This window comes from Phascolarctos cinereus, unplaced genomic scaffold (assembly GCF_003287225.1).
Source record: "Phascolarctos cinereus isolate Bilbo 61053 unplaced genomic scaffold, phaCin_HiC Scaffold_5;HRSCAF=322, whole genome shotgun sequence".
NCBI classification, from domain to species: domain Eukaryota; kingdom Metazoa; phylum Chordata; class Mammalia; order Diprotodontia; family Phascolarctidae; genus Phascolarctos; species Phascolarctos cinereus.
In genome coordinates this window covers 437,977,127-438,000,710 of record NW_027555958.1, presented here as the reverse complement: position 1 = coordinate 438,000,710, position 23,584 = coordinate 437,977,127, and the positions used below count along the sequence as shown (strand labels likewise).

The following is a 23,584-nucleotide window of genomic DNA, read 5'->3' as shown; positions in this document are numbered from 1 at the left end:
TACAACTGTTCCTAAATGCCACATGACCAGTTTGAGTTCATAGAAGCCAATACCTGAAACTATAACTCTTAAAAAGAGTAGTTCAAGATACTCCACACAATTTATATGGCAAGCAAAACTGATCCCAAGTAAATACACACCGTCTTTTCTACTACATGGCAATGATAAACATCTATTTACTATTTTCTCTTAAAATGCCTTTTTGAAAATTATCTTTTCAATAATAAGAAATGTGCAACTCAACATTGCACAAGCAAAATTTAGCAGTTTATTAACCAAAGTTTTTTCCATAATTTTCAGATTTGATCAGTAAACGATTTTAGATTTCAGTAATCAAATCCTTTCTTTCATAAATTCTTGTTTAAAGACTTACTTACTTTTGTCACTTCCTCTGCCCAAATCTAGCCAGCATTAAAAATTAGAGAAAAATCATTGAAGACCATAAAAGAAAATTGTGATTAAACATTTTCTATATCATTGGGTAGACAAATTAAAATACTATTGCAGCACTGTTACTAGGACTATCTTTTTTTTTCTTCCAGTTATTGAAATTTTAGGAGATTTAAACATTTCAACAATTTATTCAGTCTAATTTAGAAAACAATATTAAGTGACAGGTTTATTCAAATAAAAACGATCACTTAAGTAGCTCAATTATAGAAATTACAGCTTATAGAAATCAATTACTATATAGAAAGTAATGAGAATCAGAACTTCATTTTGGGCCAATTTTAAAATATTTCTAGGTCTAAGTTTCCTCATCTATCAGCATGACAAGCAAGATGATTGTCAAAATCCCTTCTGGCTCAAATTATGGATTTATAATTAAATGAGATTAACACTGAGATGGGCTATAAATGGATACTTTACCTTGGTACTATGAATTTTAGAAGAGTAAACCCAAGATTTAACAATAACTTTCTTGTTAAAAAAGTTGGGGTATAGATGTTGGAAACATAATCTGCAGCAAATTCTATAACAATTTTTCAAAAGCCTCTATAGACAGTTTGGAAAGGTTTTTTTTTCTTCTTTTTAACCTAAGGTCTTCAGCTAGATGATCTGACTTTCCTTTTGGCTCTAACATTCTATGAATACTAAAATTTACATACAAATTTTAGTATTATGACAAACATTTTCATACATTCAAATTATCTACTAGATAGGACAATGAAAATTAAGTAAATGTATTCTCTTGCTATTTGAAAAATATGGTGAATTCTTAAGAAGGGCCTCAATAACTGAGGTAGTAGAAGACAGTGAAAATCATCACAAACTGTATACATTTAGTATGTAAATTACAAGCCTGAGTATTATGTGCAGTTTCCTTGCTTCTGGCAAAGCATTGATTTTTTAAAACCGTCATGCCAAAAGTGGTCCTGATGCTACTAGCGACTCTCTACTATTCCCGCTGGAGTAACACATGCCCAGGCCACTGATATCCAATAGTCATGACTGCTCAATAAGTACTTGTTGACTGATGTTGGAACTTTGGGCTGCTTTCAGTTTTTAATACTGTAAGTTGAAATAATTTTCAATAAATATTTTTTAAAAAGTTGTTTCCTCGGTGTCTCAAAAGACTACATAAAATTCTAAGAAGTTAACTTTAAGGTTTAAAAATTTTTTTACCCCCAACTGGGGTCAACATATATACTACAGCAGAAATATGAGCTGTGAAGAAAATAGCAGAAAAAAACAAACTTCTCAACAACTCACTTCTGGCTCCTTTGAAGACCCGCAAGAGAGGAGCTGGGGGTGGGTAGGAGATGGGCAGCTGCTGGCTGAGTGCCTCCTTGTTGAGAGGCAGTGACAATACCCCAAATACTAGGATGGGAGAGAGAATGTTCTTATAACTAAGAAAAGATCAAATTCTGATCAAATATATCAAGGAAAGCAATTTGACCAGTACAGGGTAAAGGTCTAAATTTGTCTTCTTAAAATCCTTTCCCAAAATTTACAATACAATAATTCAAACAAAACAATGTCTTAATTTGTATAAGAAAAAAGGACAGAAAAAAGCCTCTTTTAGTATATGATTATAGATTCTGACAAAAGCTGGCCTATTATAAGCATACTGTTTAAAAGAAGAGTTACTTTGATGACAATTTGTCATAGTTCATTTTTGCATTAATATACAATTCTGAATGTCTAACTTCAGACTTCAAAAAAGGAAGAGATGTTGAATAGCAAGAGAAGACAGTTCACTGAAGATGTAGAAAACATGGTAGGCCAACAAACCTTCAGCCATTTTACATGCAGCAAGTTGAGCATGTAAGATAAATTTACCATAACGTTATCTCCTTCAGGTTGAGTTGAATTTAGTTGCTTAAGTGCACAGATAAAAGACAAAGAGCATATTATAACAATGAACACGGTGAAAGAATTCTCTCTTTTTACAAGCAACATTAACCAAGATGTACAGATAAAATGTCTTTTAGAAAGAGAATAGTCATACTGTGATGCAGTTTGTGCTATTCATAGAATTTTTATTTAGGAGACAAATTTTAAAATCACACCACTGTCTAATGGAGATCTAATACAAATCAGGATAATGTAGAAGAGTCTTGATTACAATCATCACAAGACAGGCAAAAAGGTAGGTTTGGAAATGCAAAACTTACAACAATCAACTTCTAAGTCTGTTCTGCCTGGTCAAAGGTTTTCTATTCAAAGATAATTTTTCCATTATGAATAAATAAAGTACAATGTTATCTTTTAACCAGTTTCAGGCAGTTCTTAACATTCCCTAAAATAATATGAAATGCATGCATACCCTTTCATTTTTATTAAATTAAAATTTTATTAAATGTACTCATGACAGTCTGTGGGAATAGAAGCAGACAGTCTAAACGTTCATTCTATATCTGCCAACTGCATAACAACATAAAGTGCTCAGTTTAGAAATTACAAAATCAGCCCACTTTTTAAAAAAATACAGAAAACAGGATTACAGCTTACTATTAAAGTTGAAGACATTCTTTTCCACATTCATAACTTAGAAACCCAGAAACAATGATGAGCAGCACTGAAACATAACTCAACTAAGAGGGTAAAAAGTTCTAAATTGGAGATACATCCCCCATTAGTTAATGAAGTACAGCAAAGTGGACTCATATGTAAGTGGTAAAGTAAAAAGGTATAATAATTAGTCTTGCCTCTATCATATAATTTTTATCACATAAACCCTCTCCTCCCCAAATTTAGAAAATTGCAATTTGGGACACTTTTAAATTATTATTATTGTTAAATTATTTTCAGAAGTTAGGCTTCTCCTTACTCTTTCTGACCAGTTAACCTTTTAGAAATGACTTAGAAGCTGCCATTTGGGGTAACTTCAATTCCTGAATAAAAGAAGTTGCTGTCACATGAGAGGTCCAACATGTCAATGTTTCTAATAGGTAGAATCAGACATCTAAAACCATATCCTAATAAAGCTTACAAAAATACTTATGCTGTGATATGCTATAAAAAGTAATATGATATCCCCGGGAAGAAATATATTTTAGCTAAAATAGCAGTATTTAATTCATTTTTGGATGGTATTCCAATAAACACAGTTTCTGCTAGGTAATTAAGACACGAAATACATTTTTGGGTCTTTGTGCCAATTGATATTATGAGACGGAGAGAATAGGCCCTTAATAAAACAAGCGGTGTCTGGGTGCCACGCCAAAGTAAAATACATTCTTTATCTTAAAAGATCTAAACTATGGCAACAAAAGGCCCAGCGTTGCTACTTTGATATAAGACTGGTCACTTGGGCTAAAGACTCCATAAATAAGCCTAGTATGTTTATTCAAGGGCATATATGGCTCAGAATATTAATATCTTAGAGCAGCTAGGTGGTGCAGTGGATAGAGCCCTGGCCTTAGAGTCAAGAGGATGTGAGTTCAAATGTGACCTCAGACACTTCATACTTACTAGCTACGTGACCCTGGGCAAGTCACTTAACCCTGACTGCCTCACCAAAAAAAATAAAATTAATCTTTTATTATTTCAATCAAACAACTAATGAGAATGCATAATTGCATAATAGCCTGTTATATATCCTTATATACAGGAACAAGACTGTAGGTACTCAGGCTTATTATAGATTTTGAACTAGGAAGAAACTCAGAGATATAATCCCATCTCTTCATTTAACATATGTGAAAACTGAGGCCCAGAAAGGTAGAAAGTCATTATTCAGTCTTTCAAGGCAGGTAATGACTGGTACAAGTATCAAAGTCATAACAACATCTTAGGACTATCAAAGATGTAGCTACATATGACAACCTGTTACTTTAGGGTCTAAGGTTAGAGAGCTCCAGAGTTACTCATCTGAAAAGGTTCAGAACACAAAGGAGTTCTTGGTTCTTAGGGGGTTTTTTTCCTTCCCTCATTAAAAACTCAGGGACTTGTAGAAGCCCCACTGGTGGCTACCCTCCACCAGAGAGCAGCTGCACTGAAGGCTGCCACTCCGGGCCTTCAGCAGCACCTGGGTTCAGCTCTGGGTTGCTGCTGCTGTGTAACCTCAGGCCAGTTTCTCCCTTCTCCCTCCATTCTCTTGTCTGTAAAATGAAGGCGCTGGGTCTGATCTCTGAAACCCTTTCTAGCCCTAAATTTAGGATCCTAAGAAAGAGGAAAATGCAAAATCCAGGAGAGCTGAGGAGCTCCCATGAGACCCAATCATAGCTCAGGTAGTCTGCCTGTTCTCTCGCTCCATGTAACTCTCTCTAAGGCAGTAGAATGCAGGCCTGCGTTGGGAGAGGCAGTTCCCTCGTTGAGCCGTTCCCTATATTGACAAAAACATAGGTCCAGTCCTTATTCCACAGGGATATATGTCTAGCAAATATCTACTAAATTATTGGCTAAAAACATTAAGGCCTTTGGAGATGTGGGTTCAAGTGTTGGTTCTATCATCAAATAACTTAACCACGGGCAAGCCACTTAATGTCAGCCTCAATTTTCTCAAGCTGAAAATGAGAAGTTGGATTAAATAATCTCTATTCCAACCAATAATTTTTAAAAATCAAATTCTAAAAGGCTGAAATCTCAATATCTCAGATGGCATTTTAAACATTCTGCTGAGATTTCATCAAATACATGGTTTGCACTGTGATCCAAGATTAAAATTGCAGTCAACTTGGATTGCTAGCAACACTGAATTTCCCTACTAGTAAACTTGTTCTGAAAACAGATAGCTATTCTGAAGATCTACAGTTCCATGACACTGTAGAAATCCAAGCACTTGGAGTCAAGATTACATACTTAGAAGTACATAAGGAAAAAAAAATCTTTACTCAGACTGCACTCATGTTTATAATACTGTACCTAAATCTGCACCATGCCACCAGTTCCTAGATTTTGTCTTTCCTGGGGTATCTGTAGAATGAGAATGCTTTTTGGCTTTCCTAGGGTATTTGTAGAATGAGAATGCTTGTAGTAAAAACTTCCTCACAGTCAATTAATTCAAAAACTGACTTTTCAATCTGTGTCTATTTTTCCACAAGTAGTCTGTCCCTTTCCTCTTTTATTAAGTTACAACCTTAAGAGAATGAACTTCCACTTTCTGCTTCCTTTGCAGAATTAGCAAGCTCTGAGCTGTCCAATGTTTTTCAAAGGTGCAAAGTTTCATTTGTTAAGAAAATGCCTGAAGTCATGTGAATATGGAAGAAAAATTGTATTTTGTAGTAAAGTGACAGAAGAAATAAAATACCAAGAATTTTTGTAGTAGGTGTAAATATTAACGAAATTACACAATAATAAGATTAGTCCTAAACAGACCAAAAAAATTTTTTTTAACACCTTTAAAATAGCCACCATTCTATATGGAATCTAGAGAGAGAGAAAACTGTCAAAAAGCCTAGATGCAATAAACTTTTTTGCAAACAAACCCAGAAATGCTCAGTTAGACTTTGTCTCAAGTCTGTAGCTCTGCAGTTGGTAGCTCCTTCTAACAGAGCGCTTCCAAAGGAAGGGAAAACATGAAACATTACAAGAAACTTCTTTTGCTCTCCCTAGAGTGGTATTCTTATGAGTTCTCATCAGAGAGTAATAAATACCATAGTTGAAAATCTTGGTCTACAAGCTCTGCTAGCCAGTCTCAATATTTATAATGATGTAGTAACAACATCTATTCTTCATTGAAAAGTAATATTTGATTGGTTCATCAATTTGTTTAAAAAATGCAGATTTTTAGAAGCTATAAAGTAAGTAATTTAATTTTATTCCCTTAGTTTAGTATTAGTATTCTCAACTATAAAAATGTAAAAAGCCTAAAAATCCTGCTGAGGTAGGTACACGAATTCCTTTGTGAATAGTTAATGTGTACAATCCTTGAATTACTGCATTAATAAACAATTATAACCTAACCCGAATGAAATCTTTTACAAAAAATTTAACATAACTTATAACCTTTAATGAAGTATGTTCTTCAAAATGGGGTCACTTTGGATGAAGTATCATAATAGCTTCCTTACGACACTGCCACTGATCAAAACATTTTGGGGATTCCTTGCTCGGCATTCAAGTTCAATGTGAGTCAGCGCTGTGATATGTCAGACAAAAATGCTAAAGCAATGTTAGGCTACACTAGGAATGGCATCAGGATCACTCAGGCCTAGGACAGTGACAGTTCTGCTCTTTTCTGCCCCAGTCAAACACCTGGAATACTGGGTTCGTTTTGGGGTACTGCACAGGTAAGCTAATGAACATCCACAGAATATAAACAGGGCCGTGAAAGGACTTGGGGCTGTGTCATATAAGAACTTAAGGACCCAGAGAAGAGAAAACCTCAAAGGGACATTAAAGCTGTATTCAAATATTTGAAGGGCTGATATGTGAAAGAGAGACTAAAGTCTTTTCTCAACCCCAGAGAGACGAATTAAGAGTGTGGGCAGAAGCAACTGACAGACACAATTTTAGCTTCATATAAAGAAAAAAGTACCACGACAGCTACCTACAAGTGGATTGGGATGCCTCGGTACCAGTAGGTTTCCCCTTACTCAGGGTTTCTAGATATGGCCAAGATTATATTTGGTTGGACCAGAGGACCTCTGAGGACCCTTCCAACCTTTGGTTCTATGACCTGCCTTTAGAAGGAGCTAATGAACCATGTAAAGAAAAACTTAAGAATGAGCTAATAACCATGTAAGGAAAAACTTAAATGGACTCAGAAGACCCTGGAATGAATTCTGTCTCTGGCCCTTCCTAAATGTTTGACCCTAGGTAAGTCGCTCATTAACTGTTATGGGTTTCAGTTTCTTCACTGATAAAAGGTGAATACAATACCTGTAGTATCTTATGAGGTTGTAGTGAGGATCAAATGAGATGGACAAGAGTTTAAACATACGTAGAGAGAGCTTTGCAAACTTTTAAGCATTACCTACATGTCAGTTATGACGACGTTTCTTTTATACTCTCCCTTGTACTAGTTCTGCATACATTTGTCTTGTCTCTCCTCCTAAGTGGCACACTTCTAAGAAGACAAGGGCTATGTCTTAGTCATATTCCATCTAGCAGGGACATGATATTAAACTGAACGTGATGAGGGCTCCAAAGGCAATGCCAATAATTATCTCCAGAAAGACCAGCGTAACTGGAATACACAGATAGCCTCACTATTTTGAAGAGAACAACAATAATTTGGTGTATAAAATATGGGTGAGTTTGATTTCAAAATCAAAAATAACTTGCTTACAGTCATACTTCATTTGATATATCAGTAACAATTCTGACTCTTTGAGGATAATGGTTTTTTAGCTTAATAAGGAGTCTAAAACACTACTTACTGTGACCTTAGCATCTAAATTTCTTGCCTTCCTCAGTCTGGTCTTTGCTGCATCCAAATCAAGTCTCTTATTTTGCAGTAGTTTCTTTTCTTTCTGTAAATATACAAAAGGGCCCTTCAATGAGCTGAGAATTCAGCATGCAGAAAAAACAGATGATAAATTTTATCTAGGCACTTAGGTGGTGCAACAGCTACAGTATAAGACCGAGAGTGAGGAGACAATGATTAGTAATGTGACCCTGGCCAAATCCCTTGACTTCTCTAAGTCTCAGTTTCCTCATACATAAAATGGGGATCTAGGAATAAAACAGAATAAATACTGTTATGAAGTCTCAGATTGATCCTGGAAAACAGATGAAAAATGGAGCTTCCTCCCATCTTCATAGAGGTTGGGCCCTATGGGCAGGGAATACAGAATATTCTGAGCTGATATGTTGGTTAGTTTTGATGGACTTTTAAAGATAAAGATATCAATAACATTTTTAAAAGGAAAAAACTGACTCAAGCTAAAAAGCTATAGGAAAATCAAATGCTACCAACATTTAATTTTCACACCAACAAACATTTTCTAAAAACAATGTGTTTCCAAAATGTTTTAGAATAAGGGATTTGCAAATTTAGCCAAAAGGAGTCAATACTTGGAATCAAGATGAGAGCTTTTTCCTGCTTGCATTCCAGGGCATATATAAGAGGCTTTAGCCTAGAAGAACACAATGGAGTGGGTCTGCAGGGGGAACAGCAGGAAAGAGAATATTGGGAAGAATTTACTTCTTCCATAAGGCAAGGTTCCACCACACCTCTAAGGAAATTAAGAGGAAATGATGAATAATTTCTGGAAGTCTACATGCTCACTGATTAGGTCCCCCTAAGGCAAATAGGTGGGTGTTTGGGACTCACATCAGCCTCAAGAATCTCCACATACAGCATGACAACTACATGCACAGTGTATTTTTGAAAACTGTCCTATGACTTAAGTGCTACTTGAATGACAGCTCTTTCCCTTTCCTTGAATTTCCAGGAATTGTACTACAGATCTATCCACTGACAGAGAGACAAAGAGTTGTTTAATACTAATACCACTGTCTTAACCACTAAATAAGATTCACACTAGTTCTCTACTTTGGCCCAGCTTTTAACTCCCACTCCAATGGTATGCTGAACAGGGAGCATATCTGGAGAGATTTTAAAAAATGATTTCTGTGCCTGTTACATCCCTATAATTAAGACTTTTAAATCAGTCAATAAGGTGAATATACTTGCCAACACTTATTACAGTGTAAGTACATAAAGATAAACTATTTGACAAAAAAAAAAAGTCTTCCAACTCACAGCAATTGTTTTATAATCTCCTTCTATAAAGTTTCTTAAAGGAGTAAGAAAGTTTATTGCAGATGTATGAATCAGTTCTCTGTCTGCTGTTCCAATTCGTTTTTGTGTTTCTCCACATTTCATGAGGGCATTACCTGTAAAAGAAAATTTTATTTACAATCTTCTGGTAATGCATATAATTACTAAGCTCCTACAATGAGAAGATAAAGCAGCAACCTGCCTATTCAAAAATCAAATAGTTCTTATGAAACTAACAGCTAAAATTACATAACCTCAAAAAGACTCTAGTCCTGGAGTTAGAGGGCCTGGGTTCAAATCCTACTTCTGATGCCTACTTATCTGTGGAAACTTGAGCAAGTCCCCACCTCCCAGGGCCTCAGTTTCTTCATCTACAAGATGAGGGAGCTTGACTAGACGGTCTCTGAAGTCTCTGCCAACTATGTAGCTCTGATCTGATGACTTGAAGTTAGGCTAATTTTTTTTTTTTGATGAGGCAACTGGGGTTATTGCCCAGGGTCACACAGCTAGTAAGTGTTAAGTGTTTGGTCTGAGGCCGTATTTGAACTCAGGTCCTCCTGACTCCAGGGCCAGTGCTCTATCCACTGCACCACCTAGCTGCCCCTAGATTAATTTTTAAATTAAGAAATATTTAAAGTTACAAATATATAATTGCTAGATAGCTTCCTATTAAATAAATGTTAATTGTAATTAATAACAATCTGGCAATTTTTAAGTCATAAAATTAAGTTGACATTAAAATATGTGTGGTGTTAGATTACAGAAAACTTTATAAGATGTGAATGCTCGCAAAATGTTTTATAAAGTATCTATGGAGGGGCAGCTAGATGGCCCAGTGGATAGAGCACTGGCCCTGAAGTCAGGAGGACCTGAGTTCAAATCCGGCCTCAGACCAAACACTTGACATGTACTAGCTGTGTGACCTTGGGCAAGTCACTTAACCCCGACTGCCTCACTAAAAAAAACCCCAAAAAAATAAAATAAAATAAGGTATCTATGGATAACAGGATTGTCTACAGCTGAAAGGTGCCATTCATTCAGTAACAGTACCTACTATGTGCAAAATGCTGTATAAGGTGCCAGGGAGTTGAATATCAAAAATGACAGTCCCTATTCCCAAGAAGTCTACAATCTAAAAGTTGTATTTTTTTGTTGTTCAATCATTTCAGCTGTGTCTGACCCTTCATGACCCCATTTATGGTTTTCTTTGCAAAGATAGTGGTTTTGCCATTTCCTTCTCCAGCTCATTTTACAGATGAGGAAACTGAGGCAAACAGGGTGAAGTGACTTGCCCAGGGTCACACAGTCAGTAAGTATCTGAGGTCAGATTTCAATCTCCAGGCAAGGCGCTCTATCCACTGTGTCACCAAGCTTACGCAAAAGTTGCATTAAGAAGTGCATAATAATGACTAACACAAGTTAGAATGAGGAAGGTCAGAGCTGCATGTGAGATTTGAGAGAGAGAAATCTCTATTAGTTGTAGTGAAGGGAAGATAAGGGAAGGTCTCCTAGCAGAAAGAGAGAGCACCTGAGCAAAACCTCAAGAGAAAATTTGCCCTGGATTACGGATTTAGAGCTGGGAGGGATCTAAGATGCCATTTAGCTCAACTATCTCATTTTATAGATGAAGAAATCACAGCCAGGGGATTAAGCAGAGTAAGCTGTTAAATGTTTAACAACCATATCTTCAAACAACATGCTTTTCAGTTTACTCTGCATTCTAACTCTCTTCTCCAATCCACTTGCCACCCTCCTCTGAACATGTTCCAGTTTGCCTGTGCCAGTAATGTCCACATCTGGTCTGATAGAATGGGACTGCTAATTCCATAGCTGTGGACATGATGTCTCATGCTGCTTCAGATCATGTTAGCTTAGGGGAGAAGGGAGACACTGAATATACCAAGGATAAGGAATGTGTATTTTATCCTAAGGGGAGCCAGCAAAATAATAGCTAGCATTTATATAGCACTTTCAAGTTTTAAACAATGCTTTACATATACTTGTTTGATTCTCACAAGAACCCTGTGAGGTAGGTGCTATTATGATGTCACTTTACAGATAAGGAAACTGAGGAAGGCATCGGTTAAATGACTTGCCCAGGCTCACAGCGCTAGTAAATGCCTGAGGCAAGATCTGAACACAGCCCTTTCTGAGTCCAGGCCCAGCACCTAACAGTTTTTAAGCAGGGGAGTGACACAGATCTGTGAATGAGAAAGATTGTTTTGGCTGTGGTGTAAAGAAAGGAGAAAAGAGAGACTGAAGGCCAAGAGGTCAACTATGAGGGGATAATAGCAGCTCAGGTGAGAGGCAGAGAGCATATGAAAATGAGAGGACGGAGACAGGACACTGCAGAAGTAGAAATGACAGGAAATATGACTCTTGACTGGAATAGGATGCATGAGTACACTTCATATAAAAAGAAACTGATTAAATGAACAGCAATGAGTAGCACAGCAGAGTAAGAACATATACTCATGTGAGGAAATTCATAAACTGAAAGGAAATAAATATTACAATTTTCCAAACAGAAAGAGAATGAACTCTAGGCCAATGAGCTTAATTTCTATTCCTGGAACAAGTTCTAGGATACATTACTAAAGGGATATTTTGTGAGCATTTAGTCAACAAAGCAACAAGTATTTATTACATGCCTATGATGTACCCAGAAACCGTGCTAAGGAGGTCAGTGTCACTGGACTGTAAAATAGTGAAGGTGGGAGGGTGCCAGGTTATGAAAGGCTTTGAATGCCAAACAGTTAATTTTAAATTTGATCCTGGAGGTGACAGGGAACCACTAGAATTAACTAAACAGAAAGATAACATAGTCAGACCTAAACTTTAGGAAGATCAGTTTGACAACCGATGCAGATACTGGAGAACTGACTGGAGTGGTGAGATTACTGAATCAGGGAGACCAACCAGCAGGTTACTACAGTAGTCTAGATAGGAGGTGATATGATCAGGGCCTACATCAGTGACTTGGATAAGGTATACATGGTCTACTTATCAAATCTGCAAGTATCATAAAGGCTGGGTCAGCTTACAAGCTAGATGTCTTAGAATTCATAATAAGGTTAAATGAGAAGTCCTACACTTAGATTCAAAAGCATCAATTATGCAAGAACAGAATGGAGGAGGTATGTCTAGAGAACAAATGGTGTGAAAAATATCTAGAGGTTTTAGAAGACATGAGCCCAAATTTTAATCAGTGTGATACAACAGCTCCCTTAAAGCTAACATGATCTTAAGCAGCATAAACTGAGACATCGCCTCCACAACCAGGAAAGTAACAGTCCCACTGTCTTCTGCTTTGATCAGACCAGATCTGGGCATTGTATACGATGCAGTCCCTGGCAAGGTAGAACATGGCAGTAAGCAGCCTGGAGACTATGTTTTCCAATACAAAACTGAAGGAACTTGGGATGTTTGGTTTGGAAAAGTACATGACACTAGTCCTAAAATGTTTTAGGGGGACTGAACTTATTCTAGTTGGCCCCCAAGGGCAAAACTAGGAACAATGGGTGGGAGTTGCAAATGCAGAGATTGTGATCAAGAGAAGGCAAACTTCCTGGCAATTCAGGCTGTCCCAAAGCTGGCTGGCCTGCCTCAGGAGGCACCGATCATCTTCCACCTCTAGTCTGCAGGTACAGGTTAAAGGATTATTTGTGGGGCTTGTGGAGAGGATGTTCCTGCTTAGGTCTGTTACAGCTTATATTCTCTGACAGGCTTGGCAACTGACTTGGCCACTGGGCGGTGGTGAAAGGGACTGAGAATAATCAAAGCAAGACTGAGGTTTCAAGTCTGGATGATTAGAAGAATAGTGGTACAGACAAGGTACACAGGAAATTTAGAAGAAAGAGTAGTAGGGGCTGAGGAACAAGGCAATAGATAAGTTTAATTTTTAAAATATTAAGTTTGAGGTGTTAGTTGGACATCTATGTGAAGATGTCCGGTGGGCAGTTGAAAATTAAGCAATAAGAACTCTTGGGAGATGCCAGGTCCAGAATCATAGATACAGGAGTTATCCAAATAGAAATGGCGACTAAAGCAGACAGAATATTGTGTGAAGAAAACACAAGGATAGAGACATGAGGTATACTCAAAACCATGGGCGGTAGAAGGGGAAAAAAAGGAAGCCAAAAAGAAAAATCAGTCATAGAAGCCAAAGGAGGAGAAAATAGTAGAAGATTGGGATGGTCAGTATCACATGGTTTCAGAAAAGTCAAGGAAAACAAAGATGGACAAAACGATGTTGATGAACATATATCAGAATCAATGACAACTCTACTAAGAAGTGAAGCAGGAACATCAAGAGATGATAGAAAGTCCATCGGGCATAGAAGAAAAAAGGTCAGCATGCTGGGCCAAACTCTGACACTAACTAGTATGATCTTGAGCAAATCAGTTCAGTTACCAGAGGCTGATTCTTCTTATCTGTAAAATGAAGGAGTTGAATTAGATCATCTTCAAGGTGCCTTTCAAATCTAAAATTTTAGATTTTTTTAGATTTAGATTTTAGGGCAGAGCTTTTACAGAGTTCCATGGATACTGCTGATTTTTTTTTTATTAACTTGTCTTTGCTTCAAGTAACAACTGAACACCCCAAATTTGAAGCTAAAGTGACTTCAAAAAAGATATCTCTAATGAAGATTTAATCCTACTATAAAGCATTTCTTAGCAAATCTTGGCTTTCACTTACCGTAAGCAGTTCCTGGGCCAAACTCATTCCCTGCATCAATCATGAATTGTCCCAAGAGTTCTTGGTGGTTTATACGAGTTGGAGCTTTTCTATCCAACTTCTCATAAACAAACTCTTCTATTCTAGCATCTGGGGAAAAGTTAAGATTACAAAATTAATTTAAAATACTATTTTTAGTTTAGTAAACTACTTTTTGAAACATTTTATTATGAACTATGCCCTCTCTTCAAACAAGTATGAAGGTACCACCACATATTAAAATACAGATCTTACTGATTATGAAAAATAGCAAAACTATCTTATTTGACTATCAAAATACTAATAGACCAATATTCTTCTTCTTTAGGAGTTTATTTACAGGGGCTTTTTTTTTAAATCAGGAATTAAACTTATTAAAATAACTGGACACTAAAATTATTTTAAAAGGTAAAACTTTTCCTAGGTTTATATGAGAGTCCTATGGGATTTCAAGTTCTTAAAAAGTCTGGTAGAAACAGTTACTTTCAAGTATAAAACTCCTTTTTTGCATTTAGATTTTTCTTTCAAATCTACTAAATGTTTGCCTGTATCCTGGATATAGAAAACATAAATACAAGCTATTTCTAAGTTTAGAGGGGATACACTATTAGAAAATGAGAATAACATACAAGTCTCTTCTACCTTAAGCTAAATCTCTGCTAGGCCTAGCTGAAAGTCTCCAGGAGACTTTAATAAAGATTAAATATAGACGTGAGAGTCCATAAATGAGCCAGTTCAGACTGAAGTGACAGTGATCTGATGCTAGCAATATACTGTCATTATGATATACAGCTGTCTGTAAGTTTAATTTGGTTAAGATGAAGAAAATAATTTCACACATCATATCTGCCAGCAAAAACTTTCTTCTGCTGTATGTTAATACTAGAGCAATGATGATTTCTATGGTAGATTTTACTACACAGCAGAAAATGTTTCAGAGATATTTGTAATCTGAGAGAATGGAGAGGTATTTACATTTCAAGTACTGAATTTAGGACTAGTATATTCTTTAAGTTAAATCTGATTAATAGGCTACTGCGGCATATTAATAAAAATTAATTTTAAAATAGTAAGTTAATTGTTACTTGGTTTTACATACAAATAAATGACTATACGATTTTCTTGCTGCGGATTACTAATATATATTAGAAGAAATTCTGTTATCATAAGGGAAGGTACTGAAATAAAAATGTCTGTTCTTTCTTTCCTTCCTTCCAAACTATGGGCTAAGACCCTTAGAGGCCTTAAATGCGTCCCCTTACATGATAGATGAACTACATAAGCATGAAAGACTAAACATTTTTCCAGACAAACTATTCCTCATTTAAAGAAATGTCTGTTAAGAAAAAAAACCAAAAAACCAAAAAACTTTGTAAGCTAAGTAAGAAAAAAATCTAGAACCATCAGTAGTTATTTCTTATAGCTTTTGAACTTGATGTCCACATGGTAGTAATAAATTCTAAGTCTAAAATTTTAAAATCCAGATAAAATATCTAATAATAATTTCATGACATTTTACAGTGCTGTCAATATGTCATGGTGGAAGAGAGGGGGAGAATTATGCAAGAAAAAAATTCACATGGCTCATTCCCATCAACCATTTGTCACTTGTCCTCTTTTTCCTCCCCCAAAAAATGATATGGTGGATTGAGTACTTGATTGGGTGTGAAAAGCCCTGAGTCTTAATTCTGGTTCCACTGCCAATAAACTGAGCAACACTGGACAAGTCTAACCTTTCTGAGACTCAATTTCTTTAACTGTAAAATAGAGATAAAATTACCTGTTCTAAAATTCCATGTTTGGAAAAATATGAAGCAACTCTAATGTATTATATTTTATCTGGAATAATTCAGAAATATTCCTTTCTCTATGCAAACAGAAGGATTTGTTTATCTTTGTAGCCTTTCCAATCATATGTTTTTTGAAATTCATTTAGATCACAGCCTGAGAAGTAATGGAGCTTGATTTTTTTTTACATTTTAGGGTACTGAGCTTAACTTGTATTTTATTCTGATTGTACTCAGTGAAACAAGATTCCAGAAAGTCTTCAAATATTATCATTATATATGAAGGTCTTGTACTACAGAAAAATGTAGAATAATCTATTTCAATCAAAAACAAAAGACAAAAAAATTCCAACTGTTAAAAGACTCATTAAAGCTAATTAGAGGGGGAAAAAAGCCCAACATGTAGCAGCACAAGTAGTAATTGCCGAATAAGACCAAGTAGAAAAGAGGATTCCTTACTAGGATTTGGCTGCAATAGCACCTCAGTTTGCCTCAAAATTTTTTCTGTCCAGTATTTGGTGCAGTCAGCTTTGCTAAGAAGGTTCTCTAAGTGAGTATCCAATTCAGTCTTCTCTGCCTGACCAAGCTTTTCTTCTGTGAACTGTTTTCGATAAAGAAAAGAATAAAGTAATTATCCCTCAAATTGAGTTTAAAAAAATGAGTAATTGCAATACAGGCAGTCCCCAACTCATGAATAAGATGTATTCCAAAAGACTGATCATCTGTAAACTGTTTGAAAATCAGGGTGTATAACACAGAACAATCCCTAATGGCCAGACATCCTGACAACTTAACAGACTGACATTATCACTGAAGGGGGAAGCTAAGTAGAGAGGGAAATTATCAGTGTGGGAAAGAATACTAGGAAAGTAGAGGGCAAAGGTCCTAAATGGGCCTGGCCTATAAGTATTTCACCAGGTCAAAGAAGTATTATATAACACTCTGATGAGCTTTCTTGACCTACTACTCTGTTGCTTTCTAGGCTTCCCTCTGTGTGGAACAAGTGAAAGTTTCTCATATGAAACGGAAGCTATGCCCCAAAATTTAGTTAAGGCTTTAGCATTAGCTGGGCCTATGTTTCGTTTTCCTGTAAATCATGTGATCGGGTCATACATCTGTTGCCCACCCCCTCCCCTGTTCTCTAACCACCACCCCAGCCTCATCTTTGCCAAATAAGGCAATCTTCTAGCTCCCAAGCTTGTTTTGGGTAAAATGTATCTCTTAGTTTCTGGGTAGCATGTAAGGTCTCTTACCTCAACCAATGAGGATAAAGAGATTGAGGCAAACAATTGGGGGGGCGGTTCTTAGAGTTGTTTCTCTAAGGGTATATAACTGCTTTCTTGCTGCTTGTATTCTGACTCCCTACTCCAGTCTGCCCTAGATAGGGGATGCCCAACTCTCACACGAGACTTGCTAGAATAAAACTTCTGTTTTCTACCTGGAGAAACCTCTGAGTTTTTATTTGGGTAAGTGGTCTCTATCCCACTCAATTGGGGAATCGTCAGGAATTTTCTTTGATTAGGGAGGGGGCTTCCCTGCCAAGGTCAAGGCCAAGCGCGCATCTGAGAATCCTCGGAGGTCTTGAGCCCTGGAGGGAAGTTACTGCCCAGTCACTGAAACAATCCCAAAGAGAGGGACTCGGAGAAACAGAAGGTTTGTTAGGGCTCCGATGACTAAAATGACACTAAGAAATTCTGCCAGCTGGTGAGTGAGAGCAGTCACTTAAGTTGTACTCGTGCAAACCAGAGGTAAGCACTCAGGGGTCTGGAGGTAATTGGCATAGGGTGAGGGCCCTTTAGGGGCGGACTCTAGTTTAGACGGAGTCCGGGCCTAGTCAAATTGTGGAATAGATACCTCATCAAAAGGACGCCACTGAGAAAGCTTCATGGGTGCCTGGTGAGGAGTGGACGAGCCTCCTCAGTGATTCGGCTGAGTCTTTAGACTCGGGGAGTTCGGTGACGACTCCCATAAATTCCCTAGGTGAGGGCCTAGGAATGGGAAAGGAACAATCTAAATTTGTGCAGTCGGAGCGCAAAAATGTGAGGTACCTATAGACAGTCCTTTGGGCAACTGATTGCAAAACTGGAATGAACTACCAAAATATAGAGGAAAGGACAGGAAGAAAATGATTAAATATGATTTGATGATTTGAGGATTCTACAGGGCGGAGGGTTATTGTATGTCTATTTTTTTGTGTGTGTGTTTGTATCTGTGCGTGGTATGAGTGAGTGTCAGTGTGGATCTTTTGTAGCCAGACAGCAAAAGGCTGCAGCTGGCCTCCAAAAGTCTCTTTCTTTCTCTCCCCCTCTTCCTCCCTGGTAACAGCAGCCTCAGAGGAACAGGTGGATGGGAGAGGGAAAGAGAGAAAAATACTTTATTATTTAAGTTATATGATTGGTAAAAAGCAAGTTGAGAAGGATTTTTGAAGTGTCAGGTCAGAATTAGAAAGACATAAGATATGTGCAGTTTTAAAGGGACTTTAATCAAAGTCCATTAGAAAGAAAGGCAAGAAAGTTTAAGCATGTAGGAGAGAGGAGTATGTATAGAAAGCTTAAGGAAGGTATAGTTTATTTGCACAGTGTGAACAGAGGTTTTGAAAGTAAGAAGGTTTTGAAACTTTCGGAAAAAAATAATTTCTCTCTCTCTCTCTGCATTCTAATTCTGGCCAAATTTGAGTATGGAGACAAAGAGAGAAAAAGGGAACCTTTTCCCCTCAGATCAAAAAGAGAGGTAGCACTTAAATCTTTTCTGCCTCTCATAAAAAAGTTTTTGTGTACCAGAACATAAACACTAGGTAATTTATGGGCAGTGGGGGGCTGTGCTGAGGGCTGCAGCTTGTTGGGGATGACTGGGTTTGACTGTTGCCAAGACCAAGATGTTTCCCCACAAGTCCCAACTCATTCAGATTGGTAAAAATGTGATGTTTTTAATTTCAGAACTTGTTACAGTGTTTGGCACTAAAGTAAATTGAAAGAAACTAAAGAACAGTGGAAAAATAGTGTAAGACGAGTGAATTGTTTAGAGTGCATAGTAAAGTTGTAAAAGCAGTTTGGGAAGAGAGAGAGGGAGAGCTCTATTCAATTATCTCCCTTCAGAAATGCAAAAAGAAAGCTGTGTAGTAATCTTGGTGAGCGTAATTTGGGTGGGTGGGTGGGGTCTTAAGTTCCCCATGCTGGGAAGATGCCATATTGGTTATTGTGAGTTATGATTATTACTGTTCAATTAATTATTAAGCTCCAGAGGTGCCTACCTGGAGGGAAAGGAAAGAGTGGTTAGAATACCGGCCCAGTACATTTTAAACTGACCTGATTACAATAGGTGATTCCAAACTGTAATATGGACATGAATGGGGAACTGAAATATTAAAGAAATATATGAATTTGTGGATAATATATCCCTTTGTAAAGGGCCAAGGGTATTGAACTTAGAAATGTGTACTTGTATAATTTTAAGAGCACATATTGTTATTTGGCATTAAGAAATTTATTAACTATGTGGCCCCAGGAGACTGTTGAATCTGGTGAAGGGGTCTAGAAAGAAAGATTTTTTATTGAGTCTGTTTTCAATTGTATTAGTTATGTTGCTGGAAGGGCAATTTCTTTTATCTTCTGGAATGTTAAATTAATTGTGTCTTCAGAGAAAAAAGAAAAAGGAATGAATTTGGCTGTTGGGGCATTCTGTGTGATCCTGTTTTGTAACATTTCCTTCCAAGTATTGTAATTTAAGAAAGCATAGAATTTCCAAATTTTGTCTGTATTTAAAGGGAATTTCAGTTAAAATTGTTTTGCTATCATTTATGAAATTCGTGAAATTGTTAATGTTAAAACCCAAAAAGGGTCAATTGACTACTATATCTGTGTGGGCAAGGTCATCTGCCCTGAGAAAAGAACTTGTTAGGATTATGCAGTTCCTAGACAATGATCTTAGCTTACTGAGAATTTGCAAGTGTATAGAAATGATTTCTAATGATTGGCTTTTACACCAGGACAAGTTTAAATTTGAGAAGGAAAGATGTAAAGTGAGATTTCTTATTATGAGTCCTGGTAAATCTGTATTGCTTATTGCAACTCCATAAGAGTAAAATTAACTGTATCTGGCTTTAAGCTGTGATTAGTGAGACTTGCTGTTTGAGGTAAAAGGCTCTTAGGACTATAACAAATTTTGTTTTGAGTTTGAATCTAGGTATAGTTGTCTGCATTAAATCAGTATCTGAAAGAAATGCCACAAGAACAGGTGGAGGTCTACTTAGAGGAAACGTAATTCATTTGGGAAAGCTGAGGGGACAATCTTAGTCTCAATGTAGGATGGGATCCTCCTGGCTCAGTTTTCCCATTATGTTCCTTTGGAAAGGAATATTCGTTCCCCACTTAACTATTCCTGAGTTTGGCTAGGAGGAGAAACAGATACTGCATGATGGGAGAACTGCAACTCTATCTGAATTTAAACAAAGCTAAGGATGTTTTATCCTGTCACGTTTGATACGTCACCTGTCCCTGCTTTTTCCTTCTATGGTAAGTTTCTATGATCAGAGCAAGTAGTCAGCATGAGACGTAAAAAAAGGATTAGATTATAGTCATATCTTAAACTGATTGTTGGAACTTGCTGGGACTAATGACTGACTGTTTCTTAGTCTAACTCCAAGTGTCCTTAACTGAAACCTGGAGGGCTTTAAGTCTGGCTCAATGCAGTTTACAGTTCAACATAACACTCTCTCTGGAGTTGACAGGAAGTTGAGGGAAATACTGTTCCCTTATTCTAATCTCTTAATGGCTAGTTTCTTTAATCAGAAGGTTTTATAAGTAAACACATTTACCAAAATAATTGATTATGGAACATCTTAGGTTATTATAGAACTGGGACTGTGTTCCAGTATGAGTTAGGGTCTTTTTAATTCTTGGTAATGGTATGGAGATAATCAAGAGCTTGTGGGAATGTTATTTTGTTATTTGGATAATATCATATTTGTCTAAAGTTTTGTTACCATTGATTAATAAAGCTAAAAGAAGAATGGCTTGTGGTTTATGTTGTAAATGCCATCAAAGAAACAAGGCATGACTAAAATTTTGTACTGTGTTAAAAATTGATATGTATGTACTGGAGCCTGTGATTAATTCCATAGTGAAGTCTCATCCCCCTGGTGAGGAAATTAATAATGGATTAATGTAAAGTATAAGACACTGGGTTCTGATATGAATTTCTTAAACACGACAATTGGCCATGATTTTAATTTTAAGTTTGTAAAAATGATCAGGGTTATAAGGACTAGAAATAGTGATTTAAAATTGTGCTAAGATCACTTCTGTAGGAGAATGGACAGAAGGCTGGTTCCTAAAAGAAGAAAAAGAAGAAGAGGAAGATGCTGAGATGCTGTGCTGGAGATGACAGGAGCAAATACCAAGGACAAGAGGAATTCACTGATGATGTTCCATGCCAGACAGCTGTATAAGAAAAGAATTATTTGTGATTCTTAAAGGGACAACTGCATTATTGTTTTCTTTTGGGTCTCGGTATCTACATTTATGAAGGGGCTGCCCCTTTGATTTGTCAATGCTTAGATTAATCCTTCCCATATTTACTTAAAGGGGTGGTCCTGGTTTGGGAGAACTGGGTGGAAGCAGGTTTTATGGTTCTTATTGATAGCAGTGAGTGGAGTCATACTACTCCCAGTGTGTGTCCCTTGCATGACTACTACTGTACAGGGGACACTCTCTAGGATGATTACATTAAAAGAGCCTGTTAGTGACTCCATAAGATTAATGATATCAGGGAATCAAGGGTGGATGCCAGTCAGTCAGGAAGAAGAGGAAAGGCCAAACCCTGATGAAACAGCAAACAGGGGGGGCTGCTTGGCGTGAGAAACTTTCAACTATGAAATGAGAGGGTGGACTGTGTGGGACAAGTGAAAGTTTCTCATATGAAATGGAAGCTATGCCCCAAAATTTAGTTAAGGCTTTAGCATTAGCAGGGCCTATGTTTTGTTTTCCTGTAAATCATGTGATCGGGTCATACATCTGTTGCCCACCCCCTCCCTTGTTTTGTAACCACCACCCCAGCCTTATCTTTGCCAAATAAGGCAATCTTCTAGCTCCCAAGCTTGTTTTGGGTAAAATGTATCTCTTAGTTTCTGGGTAGAATGTAAGGTCTCTTACCTCAACTAATGAGGATAAAGAGATTGAGGTAAACAAATGTGTGTGTGTGGGGTTTTCCTACAGTTGTTTGTCTAAGGGTATATAACTGCTTTCTTGCTGCTTGTATCCTGCCTCCCTACTCCAGTCCGCCCTGGGTAGGTGATGCCCAATTCTCACACGAGACTTGCTAGAATAAAACTTGTTTTCTACCTGGAGAAACCTCTGAGTTTTTATTTGGGTAAGTGGTCTCTATCCCACTCACCTCAATAGGAACCCACAACTTACACCCCTGAGTGGTTTTATAAACAGTTTATAATTTATAAACAGCTACAAGCTGTTTAGCCCATAAGCATTAAGCTGCACTTTGTACAGTGTCCCAAAGGTGTGAAGACTAAGTCACCTGGGACACCCTATAAGAGGGTGCTATACTGGAAAGCAGCAGCCAGGAAACCTGCTGTATTGGGGGGCTAAGTGCTATTTACTGATTCATAACAACAAAATCACACATATTTAGTGCTTCACAGTTTATAAGTATTCACAGCCACCATGCAGGTAGGTAGTATACTTACTGTCATGCCCACTGCACAGTGAGGAAAAATTTAATCACAATCACATAACCCCAAGCACACATGGCTCATTTCATCAGTGAGTGTGGGTGCATCCAGAAATTTTATTTTATCTTTATGGCAAACAATGATCACAAAAGACACTTTTATTCAAACAAACTAAAGAAAGCAGAACTTAAATACTTTTTAAATAAATAAACTTTATTTAAAACGAGAAAATACTATTTTTGGAGACATTTGGATATAGCGAGGCTCAAAACCACTATCCTGGGCGCCATTAAGGGTATGCCTTACACCTTGTATGCAATCCTTTGCACCTATCTACTGTCAGAGCTTAGAATCTTCTAACTCTGTATTTGGTGTATTTTCCATTATACCATGTTGGGACCCTTCTTGATTCCTGCTACCATCTAAGTCATGGAAAGGATTAGGGCAAAGTGGGGTGACCTTTCCCCCAGAGTAGGCACAATCCTGGACCACTGGCCAGTGCTGGCAACTTAAGACTACTGCAGCTCCCTCCCACTTCTAGGATTAACCTGAAAGGTTATATTCTTTTAGAAATTATATTAAGCTTAATAACTAAATTCCTGGTTATTAGGGTTTGGTACAGAAATAGTGATATTTGCTTAACTAGAAATGACCACTAATAGTTTTTATTTTAAATTATCCTTAAATTCAAAAGCCATTGGATTCATAAGTCAAGGTTAAGTTTTCTTTGTGAAAATACTTTAAAGCCCAAGAAATTTGAGAATTCAATATTTAAGGAAGTAATTTTTTTTTCTCACTTCATGAACTTTGTCAACATGGATAGGGAAATTAACTTACCTAATTACTCTACACTTGATTTTCAAGAAGGCACTGAGTTTTCCTTCATTATATGCTTAATCACTTAGTGGGGGAAAAGAATATATGAGGAGAAAAAGATTACATCCGCCTGGATTAAAGGAGGTTAGCTGATTCCAATACTGGACTTCACACAGATCCTCTACAAGTCAGAAGACTTGGGTCAGGTTCCTGTTCTGACACTACTTTACTTGCATGACCTTGTTCATGTAATTTAATCCCCTTTCAGTTTTAGTTTCCTCACTGGTAAAACAAGAATAACATACCTACTCAGACAATAAAAATACTATGAAGATTAAATGAAACAATTCACATGAAAGCACTGTGTAAATAGAAAAGAGCTATATGAGTTATTATTACTATTATTAGACTGAGAATCTAAGAGAGAAAACCTAAAAAGCAAATAAAACAAAAACAGAAACTGATTG

The 23,584-nt window shown here is 37.0% G+C and overlaps 1 protein-coding gene across 2 annotated transcripts in view; it reads right to left on the bottom strand.

Moving 5' to 3' along the window:
* SH3GLB1 (SH3 domain containing GRB2 like, endophilin B1) overlaps positions 1-23,584 on the bottom strand; it is a 48,901-nt gene that overhangs the window by 11,210 nt on the left and 14,107 nt on the right. The window contains exons 2-6 of one of the 2 annotated variants that reach the window (XM_020988753.2): positions 16,079-16,220; positions 13,815-13,943; positions 9,098-9,231; positions 7,770-7,862; positions 1,714-1,821 (exon numbers count right to left, since the gene is read on the bottom strand). In XM_020988753.2, the coding sequence (XP_020844412.1) occupies positions 1,714-1,821; positions 7,770-7,862; positions 9,098-9,231; positions 13,815-13,943; positions 16,079-16,220 (606 nt within the window). The remainder of the gene's footprint in view (positions 1-1,713; positions 1,822-7,769; positions 7,863-9,097; positions 9,232-13,814; positions 13,944-16,078; positions 16,221-23,584) is intronic. The other variant, XM_078156555.1, reaches the window with a different exon arrangement.